At 54.6% G+C, this 9851-nt stretch overlaps 1 protein-coding gene across 3 annotated transcripts in view; it reads right to left on the reverse strand.

Annotated features, from left to right (window-relative positions):
* The window catches only part of DOC2B (double C2-like domains, beta), a 47097-nt gene that overhangs the window by 24735 nt on the left and 12511 nt on the right, over nt 1-9851 (reverse strand). For all 3 annotated transcript variants that reach the window (XR_001413274.1, XM_014953168.1, XM_014953167.1), the window contains exon 2: nt 144-223. Coding sequence is in view for 2 of the 3 variants with exons in the window: in XM_014953168.1 (XP_014808654.1) it covers nt 144-223 (80 nt within the window). In the remaining variant the exon portion in view is untranslated. The remainder of the gene's footprint in view (nt 1-143; nt 224-9851) is intronic.

The raw sequence follows: 9851 nt of genomic DNA on the forward strand, positions 1-9851 counted from the left end.
CTGCCCTCACTGCTGCATTGGCTTGGCACAGCCGTGCCATTCGGGTGGCCTCATGGTTTTGGCAGGGCTCTGGTGGCCCCATAACATAGGACAAAGGTGGCCAGCTCCAGGCATATTTGGTCCTCACCAGCACTGAGACATACCTTGGCTTTATTGATCGTGCAGTGGAGAGCGTTGTTTTCTTGATCGTAGAGCAAGCTGAAATCCAGCGTCCCCAGCGTGGCTGCAAAGGAGAAAAGACGTTATTAACCCGTGAGGCCCAGCAAACATCGCCTCTTCTCCCTCTAAGCACAAAAGGAATGGATGAAGATGCTAAAGAAATGGCTGCAGACATTATGAAACATAAAGCATCCTCCTGTGAGCCCTGTTATGAAACATGGCTTCATGCTGGGAGATTGGTGGCCACCCCCCACGTTTGGCCGGCGGGGCTGGCACAGCCCTGGGAGAGGAGCGAGAGGGATGAGTGGCTGCTGCTCACCCGGGCACTGCAGCCAGCACAGAGGATTTGCCTCTGTGGGCTTCCACGCTGGTGGCCCCCATCTATCAGCTGCCCCAAAGCAGCCAGAAGCCTCCTGTCCCCCAGGAGATGAAGGCTCTTCTCTGGGAAGATCCGGGCACAGCTGGGACACAGCCGAGACCCGCTGCCGGCACATCTCCCCCGCTCCAGTGCCGCTGCCATTCCCAGAACGCGTATTTGTATACTGACACCTTCAAACAAATGAGCCACCAATGGGATCCCTTCCCAGCTCCAATTTGGCTGCAAACTGTAAATTAAACCCAGTGAGAATGGAAATACTTTTATGGTTAAAATGAAAAACACCAACAGCTTTTAATCAGAGCAGTGTTCCCTTACGGCATCTGCAACTCAGGAATGGCAGCAATAGGGCAGCTCCTGGGATGGGACCGCAGGGAATGGGCAGGAGAGGAGACCAAACCAAAAGAGCCTCAGCAGCAAAAGTACGTTTGATTTGAGAACTCCTTCCCTATGGACAATCTGAGCAAGTCTTGCTAATCCAAAGCAGGAGAAAAGCCTTAAAAAGACATGCTTTCCAAAACCATGATTTAAGCTTCTCCAAGGCTCCCAGACCCAATTTGCAGACCAAAGCCCAGACACAGAGCAGCATCTCCCCTGGCACAGCTTCACCTGCTGCCAGACCTGAACTTCCAGACCCCACAACCCACACTTTTCTGTGCCCACCATCCCAAAAGGGGTCTGCCCGAGCGCTGCCCTGCCACCGCGCAGCATCCCACCGCTGTTTCCAAGGTAACTGCACCTTCCCTTCGTGCACGCAGGTTCAGAGCAGGGGAAAAGAAGAAACACCAAATAAAAACCAGAACAATTTTGCTTAATATCAAAGCAGGGTTCGCTGCCTGGGAGGTAAGTTAGACAAACTTTATGGCAGGAAATAAGGTGCTTTTTTTTCCAGTGTAAACAGCCTCTGCAGCAAGGCGCCCCGGGAGGCGGTGGATTTTCAAGGGACTGAAACCTTCCTGCTGCAATTTCACAGCGATCTTCCACCCCAAACACAAGTGAGCTACAGGTTTGCCTGCTACCAAATAAAAATCATTGCTCCGGGGAAAACGCTTTGCCTTCAAAGCAGAGAAAATATTCAGAGAGCTTTCTGCCAGAATAATATACACCCACCCCCCCCCCTCTGGAGTAATTTCATGGCACATTAGCTATTGGTTTAGGTAAGTCATAAATCAGTGGGGTTTACTTGCCAGGGAAGATGGACCTGATGCAGGGTGAGGCCAAACCTCTAAGCACCTGGTGCGTCATCTCTGGGTTTGGCCCAAACGGGCATTTCCCGAGCAATTACCGGCCAAACTCGCTCCACATGATGCAAGGAGGAGGAAAGCGCGGCAGCGCGATGGCGAGCCCACGGCCACGTATGGCACAGTCAGAGCACCAGCCCGGGGGACCAGCACAGCCCGCCGTACCAGGGCGGGTGTAGCAGGAGGCTCCACATAACACGGGCGAAAGCAAAATCAGCAAAACTCAGCAAATCTGCATTTTTTCACTTGAGAGCGGAAGATGAAGCCTCCGGTTTCGGAGCCTCATCATTTCCACCTGCCCTTTAATCAGCCGCTTCCTGCCAGCCCCACCGCTCGGCCCTCCCAAGTTCAAGCTGTTATTTTATTTTTATCACAGAAGGGGGCCTGCGGCTTAGCCTGCTGGATTTGGCAATTTATAAAACAAATTAAAAGCTTGGCGCGGAAACAGACTTTGGCCAGGAAATACTGACAAAGCCTCCTGTCCCCTCGGAGCCACAACCTGCCCCAGGGGTGAGGGCACTGGGGAGCCCTGCTCCGGCAAGACAGGCAAAACCCAAAACCACCATCACACAGCAGCAGATGTGTGTTTTACAGCTGGGGACGAAGGTCCTGCTCCCCAGTGCTGGTCCCTGAGCAAACGTTGAGCAGTTCCCATTGATCTTGGAGCTGCAAGCAGGCAGGAGGGCATAGACAGGGGTGTGTGGCTCCTCCCGAGCCCTGCCAGTCTCCATCCCCAGCTCTCCACCAGCTCCAGAGAGGCTTTCCTCTACACAGGGATTTTTTTTCACTGATAGCAAGTCAAGGAAGGGGCTGCCTTCGGCAGAGGGATGTGGAAACATCAGCAGAACATGTTGTGCTAATTGTTTTAAAACGCGTCCGTATGGAGATGACAAAAGGGATCAGGCTAACTTGGGGCTTGGCAGCTAAGGTGCCGCTACGGAGCCGTGGGCGAGTTCTGCCACCAGAGCCAGGAGCCAGCGGGGTGGCGGATGCTGGGGACACATCTCCCACAGGAGCAAAGCACCTGAGGCACGGTCACGGCCCCGCCGGCTCCGTTACCTCCTGGGCAAAGGATCCAGAGACAAGGCTGATGCTCAAGCTGCCTGTGTCCCTGGATGTCCGATCCCAGGCAGACTGGCCCCACGGTTGCTCGGGGTGCTGAGGAGATGGCAGGAGATCTCCAGCTGAATCCAGAGATGGGAGGCACCCCACAGCCAACAACAGCTCCGAGCAAACCCCCACGGGGCTGCAGTTCAGCCATAGAGCCAGCCCCTGTACTCCCAGAGCGGGGAGCTCGCTGAGCAAGCAGCCAGGGAAGCCAACACCAGAACACCGGCGCCGGTCTCACCGCTCCTGCAAAACCCCTGGCAGCACATCCAGCCCTGGCTGTGAGAGACCCACCATCTCCAGCCAACAGGATCAGGCTCAAAGCCTCCGGGCTGCAGCAGCCACTCAGGCACACACCAAGCTCTGAACGGGCCCTTCTGTAAAGTGGCCGAATCGCCCTTCTTTGATTGCTCTCCTCCTCCCACCCATCCTCACAGCTGAGATGCAACTCAATTGTGCTCTTAATTAGGGGAGCAAATGCCTAAAAAAGAAAAGGGCAGCAATTAAACTCAAAGCACTGTTACTAGATGTATTTAACTCGGCTGGGCTATTCTAAACACTGCCCTCTAATCACACAGGCTGCAAATAAAAAATATAAATAAGTGTCTTTGTCAGGCATTACAAAGGCAGCTTTGCGCTCTGCAGACAGCAGGCAGGATGTATCATTATTATTACGATTATTCTGCTCCAATGATAAAATAACCATTAGGAGAGCTGAACTCATTAGCAGGTTCTGACCCTCTTTCCTCTCCACGAATTGGGAGAGATTGATGGGAAGGTGCCAGCCAGGGTCTGGCATTTAACACAGGCTCTAAAAAGGAAAATAAATCTGACTTGCACAGGAATGCGGCCTCTTCTCCCACTGACCTTTTGGGCGTTTTGATTAATTCAGTGGGCCACAAAATTATTAGAGGCCAGCAAAACGGGCAGATGCGTCTCCAGGCTTAGCTGTGGGATACGGCGAGCGCGCCTGGAGCCCGCGGGCAGCGCGGCGTCCTGGCACAGCGCCGCTACCGCCCTTGTTGGTGGAGTCGGCAGAAATTGTTTATTGCTGACATTTCCCACCAGCGCCCAGGGTGACGGGGAGGCTGAAGTAGCTTCTATTTTTACCTGCGGGATGAAAGGCAAAACGCAGTGATAAATCTGTGCTCTGCTCCCTTATCCAGCCCCTGTCCTTGCAGGCTACATGCCCTCGCCTGGCCCACGCCGGGTCGCAGATCCACTCCCTCGGTGGCCTGGGACATCCCAGGGAGAAGTTTCTCAGTCCAAGAGATGCTCAAGACATGGAAGAGGCACCAGCACTTGCAGCACAGACCCATGAGCTTTGGCACAGCCCGTAGAAGAGGGAACCGATGATTGAGAGGGCTCTTTACCTTCCAAAGTCAGGGAATCTTCCGCGTCGCGACTGCCTTTCGAAAGCCCAGCAAGGCTCTACGCTGGGAGAAAGTGAGGTGTGCACAAAAAAAACCCACTATAGAACTAATTAAAAAGAAGTCCAAAAGCCTTAAGTCCCTCTGCTTATCAGCATTGCTGCTCCCAAGATAATCTGCTCATGGATTTTGTGCCAGGGAGATCAGAGTGGAGCAGTAAAAAGACTGCTGGGGATTGTCTGGATTAGCTCTCCCTTACAGAAAGCACAGGTTCACTAACCTTCAGACTGGGTATTTTTTAATGCACTATAAAAGATAGGTCCCTATTCTTCCATTGCTTTAATTTTCCTCTGCAATGGAGATAATTTTAAAGGTCCTGAAAGGCAGCAAGTAATTCTGTGCACTTACAGCCCCATGTAAAATGTCGGTAAATGACTCCTCAAGAGGAACAGAAATTATTCCTTGCCATTTCCAAGCAGGGCTGCTGAAGATGCTTTGGCAGGTGGCTGCCTGTGCTCCTGACTCCCCGGGTGCGACAGCACCTCGTCCAGGTCCAGCAGCACATGGACCAACTCCCTGAGCCACATAGGAGTGAGCCCTGGAAAACTCCTGGGGTTACCCCTAAAAAACAGCACTGTCAGTCCCAGCAGCCTCCTACAGCTGGGGCTGAGCTTGCCCAGCACCTGCAGCACTCTTGGTCCATACACCAACCCACTTGGGCTGCTGCTTGTGGCTCACGTGCCTCCACGGGGAGAGGGTGCATGGCCTGTCAGGGATGGATCCCACCCTGACGGCTGCAAGCCCTCCAGATCTGATGGTAGCACTGACTTCTGCCACAAACCTACTGTCAAAGGCACCACTGTGGGTTTCAGCATCAGCTGGGGAAAGGTGGTGAAGGCAGGTGGAATCGGGACGCTTCTGAAAGTCAGCATCACCATGAGCTACTCCACGAAAAAGTGTCCTGTGGAAGGTTTCGGAACACGTCCCAGGGGCAGCACACCACGCTGGGACACGGACATTCCCGTTGGCATTGGGACCATGTGGTGCCAGTTGGCAGCATTGCAGGACTTTAGTCCATTGCTGCAAAGAGGGAAGGATGTTCCTAGCCCTACACAAAAACCCAGCAGACACTGGATCCAGCACACAGGCAGGAGACCTTCCTTCGTCGGGAGCTCCACAGATGTGGTTGAGTTCAACAGGACCAGGAGTGAGGAACAAGCACAACTTTTCTTTCCTGCAACTGGTCCCTGCTTCATCATGGGCTTTTTCACTTAAAAACTACAGCAATTATTATTTCTTCATTTGGGACACACAGCACCAGCCCCTGCAAGCTCCAGGGCAGGGAGCTGCTTCTTCATGAGGTTGGTTGATGGATGCTCATCAGCTCTTCTGTCTTCTCCAGGAGGAGTGTTCAGAGGAACACTTATCTGCTCAGAACAGTTCAGAGATGCAATTATGTTTTACAGCACTAAATGGTCCCTGATGTCAGCAGCAATTAGACTTTCAGCAATTTCAATTTAGAGATGGCCTTCAAATATCTCCCTCTCTCTCCCTTTAATGAAATACAGTATTGCAATTAACAACCCCCCAAAATTGCCTTCAGTGTTAAATAAAAAGATGAAAGATCTGGGAACCCCTTGGGTTTGAGCGAGGGGTGTCAGTGAAGGCATGAGGACAGCAGAGCTGCCACGGGGCAGGGAAGTTGCTTCCTTCAGCCGGGCATCATCTCCCCTCCTGCACACCAGGACCAGGGGAAAGTGAAGGGCTGGGCAAGCTGCTGGGGAGGGAAGAAGCCAGGCAGAAGGAGAGTTCCTCGTTAACCAGCAGCCGTACGGTTCCTTCATTAGCAGAGATGCTGGAGGCCACAGCCCATATGCTCCTTCCATCACTGCTGGAGGAGGGACGCCCGGGCAGACCCTGCTCACCCTCGCATACTGGCCTCACCGGGTACCTCACATTTATCTCCAGGACTTCAGGGTGTCCCAGGCTGCCACCTTCACCCCCTGGGAATAAGCACCCCCTGGGTCTGAAGGCTCCTTGGCTCTGAGAAGGGCCAGCAGCACCTGATGCGCAGCCTCCACATGGACCACTGAACGGGGTGGCCAGCAGGAGGGGGCAAAAGCTCCCCCAATGCCAACACCTTCCCAATACCCAGGTATCCTGCAGGAAACCAGACAGAAGCTAATCCAAAGTCACCTAAGATAACACCTTGTGTCTCCCTTGGGAGAGCTACAAGCTCCCCAGTGCCCTTAAACCTCGAGTCTGATACCATCTGGTACCTACACCCATTTCTTTGGTGCAGGCAGCTCGGGTCATGGTACGGTTGGCAAAACCACGCTCCAGGCTCTGCTGAATTCAGCTGTGGTTTGTTTAGTTTCCTGAGTAAAAAATACTTCTTTTGGCCTTATCTGGATTGAAAAGACGATTCAAAGGTTATAAATAGCAGTGGCAGCATATGCTAAAGAGCTGCGTTTCAGAAGTAAATATCCTCATCGTTTCAATGCACATTTCCCCTCATCGTCTCTCCCGCCTCCTCCTGTCTGGCCGAAAGCATTGCCAGGTGACTTGCAAACCCTGCACCTCTTAAGACCTTCATTCTTCTTTACGTCTTTAAGCAGCCAGTAATTAATATCTGCGTGACGGCTTTGCCTGCCTAATTATCTTCTTTGCTCAAAATAAGAGTCTTCCTAAATAACTTCTGTGGCGTTGCCTGCAGCAGGCGTCACGAGCAGCCGCGCACCAGGACAGGCCTCTCAGCTGTAGTTTGGAGAAGTTGTTTTTATGCTGCTGCAGCTTGGGAGCTCGGGAGCCTGCTCCTCCCATGAATGAAGCTGGGCACGCTATAAAATTGGCTGGGTTTGTACATATATAAACAGCCCTGGAGCACTGGCAGGAACAGTATGGGGCAGCTCTTCCAGGAATGCCAGCTCCTGCTCTCAGGCTGCCTCCCCAATCGAAAATCCAGAGCCAAATCCATACAGAGGAGGGAGGAAATTCCAGCGCCAGCCGCTGCCTCTCTCCAAAGCCAAACAGCAGCTCAAGGGAACGGAGCATTTTTTCACGGGCTAGAAACTCGCTTGCACATTACAGGAGAGGATGGCCGCTCCCCTCCCGTGCCGTCCCCTGGCGAAAGCAGCCACAGCAGCGGTCCTTCAGAGGGACCATGTTTTTCTGCCTCTGTGCTGCTTGTACAGAGCTTTCAGAGACTTCAGAGACCTTTGAAAATCTGTCAGGTACAAATTCATGCTGGTCCTGTGGAGGGGAAAGCACAGCCACTTGAGGGACATCGATTTGCTTGGAATCCAGGGAAATTGGAGGCGAGACCCAGCTCCTCACAGGTGGCACATTGCCACCTAGCTGGCATTTGCTTATTTTTCTTGCAAAACAAGTTCCCCTGACAGTGTGCTGCCCGACTGGGTGGGAAGCATCCCTGGTGGCTGGGGACCCCAGGGACTGGGGCACTGCTGCTGTCACCAGGCGCCAGCCAGGGGAACCAAAGATGAAGTGAGAGTCAGGTGTCCCCCCTTCCCAAATCTCAGCAGAAGCTAGTACTGATCCAACGCCACCAAACCACCCTTCTGCAGGGTTTGCACCAAACATGCGTTTCCCCACCTCTCCCACCTCACCCCTTCTCCTCAGCAGCTCCGTTGAGGACAAACCCACTGTGGGAAGAGTCCTGCTCTGTACAGCTTGGGCTCCAGTCCCAGATCGTCCCTGCAGGGTGGGGACGGAGGAGGCACAGGGCAGTGACAAGTCCCTCTCCCAAGCGCCTCCCAAAAGCCCTGGGATGGCAGAAAGTGCTGACCATGACCCTGCAAATTCTCACAACAGAGCTGCGGGCGGGTCTGATGGAAAAGGCCGGCTCCGCGCGATTCCCAGTGCTCCCGGGGTCAGCCCCGACATCTCCGCTCATTATCTGCTCTGTCAGCTCCCCAGCCCTGCCTGCTCCCTGACGCTGCATTCAACAGGCTGCTTATGGCTGCCCTGCAGGGACCACGCTTGTTTTCCTTGGCACCTCCACAGCTCCCCTGAGCGCTGCGCTCCCTGGCTCTGCAGGGCTGCAGTGCAGTGTCCCAAACCACTGGCCTCAGCCCCATCTGCCCTAGAGCCACCAACCCGAGCCTCTGCATCAGCCACCCAATGACCAGTGCCATCTGCCCGTGGCAGTGGGTCCCCTCTCATCCTACTGCAGCTCAGCCGGGTCCCTGCCCATCTCTGGAGGGATCCCACCTGCCTCCTGCAGCCCTGGGATTCTCAGTTTTCCAAAGCACCAAACAGATGCATGCACACACACACATCCCCCCTGCTCCCTGTGGAAGCCAAACCGCTGGGTCAAGCCACCCTCCTTGGATGGGAACAGACACTGATGCTTCTCCCAGGACTTCCCTGCTCTGGGGCTGCCCATATCCCAGGGAGAGGTTGTCTGGAGGAGGGGAGCTCCTGCCAACTCCACAGGCACCTCCCAGGACTGCTGGTGGGGTCAGGAACACCGCTCGGCAAAGGATTAAGAAATATGGTGCAGGAAACCAGCCTCAGGGCACTGCAGCAGGGCAGCTCCAGTCCAGCCCCTGCCCAATGCCACCCTGCACTGCGGCGGTGGCTGAGGAACACAGCTCCATCACCCATCAGCCTGGTGCCACTGGAAACCCAGAAACACCAGGCTGGAGAAGTAACCCCAGACAGGAATGAGTGTAGGGAAAACCCAGCCAAATGCTGCATTTCCTCAGGCAGGGCAGCTCTAGTCCTCCCACCCGGCCAGCCAGCACCATCGCTTCGGTGTTGGAGGAGGGAAACCCACAGGCAGGTGGGACAAACGGCACGGAGCCATCCCCTTCTGTTCCTCCCGATGGATCCTGCCATGGCAAAAAATCCCTCTCCCTGCACCTCTCCAGGGAATGTGCTGGGAGCACATTTGGGGAGCAAGGCAAGATGTGCCCCTGCCCAGCAAGCCCTTGATTAGTGGGCGCTGCACCCAGACTCCAACACCACTGTCCCAAGAGACCTCAGTCAACTCCCCGAATCTCCTGTGTCACTGGGGGGAACTGACACCATCTAACCCCCAATGCTGTGCTGCTGTACAGGCAGGGACAGGCTCCCCAGGGGAAATTTAGTGCAGGTGACTAATGCAGCAGCCCTGAATCACCCACCAGGGACATGGGGGAACTGAAAGACACTCCCCAGCGTAGCCGATGGCTCAAGTCAGGCTGTACAAATCCTCTCCCAGTTCCCCGCCTGGGAAATGGGGCCAGCAAGCCCTCCTCTGGCTTTGCCACTTGGCTGCTAAACATGGAGGAGTGACAGTCTCATCCTGCACATTTATGCCAACCAACTCCCTGAGAGCACTTGGGGCCATCCCGTGCTGTCTCCAGAGATGCGACACCAGCAGTCCCACCTCCCCTCTCTGCTCCTGGCACCACTGTGCCTTTGCCAGGGGAAAACCCACCACATCTGGCAAAACAGCCTCAGCAGTTTGCCTGACACCTGTTACGCTGCAAGAAACACTCTTCCTAACACCAGCCGGGGAGAGACAAACACCCGCCAGCCCCCAGCACCAAGCCAAGCCACTGCCAGCATCACCAGCAGGGCTAAACACAGAAG

The sequence above is a fragment of the Calidris pugnax genome, unplaced genomic scaffold (genome assembly GCF_001431845.1).
Source record: "Calidris pugnax isolate Ruff unplaced genomic scaffold, ASM143184v1 scaffold133, whole genome shotgun sequence".
Lineage (NCBI taxonomy): Eukaryota > Metazoa > Chordata > Aves > Charadriiformes > Scolopacidae > Calidris > Calidris pugnax.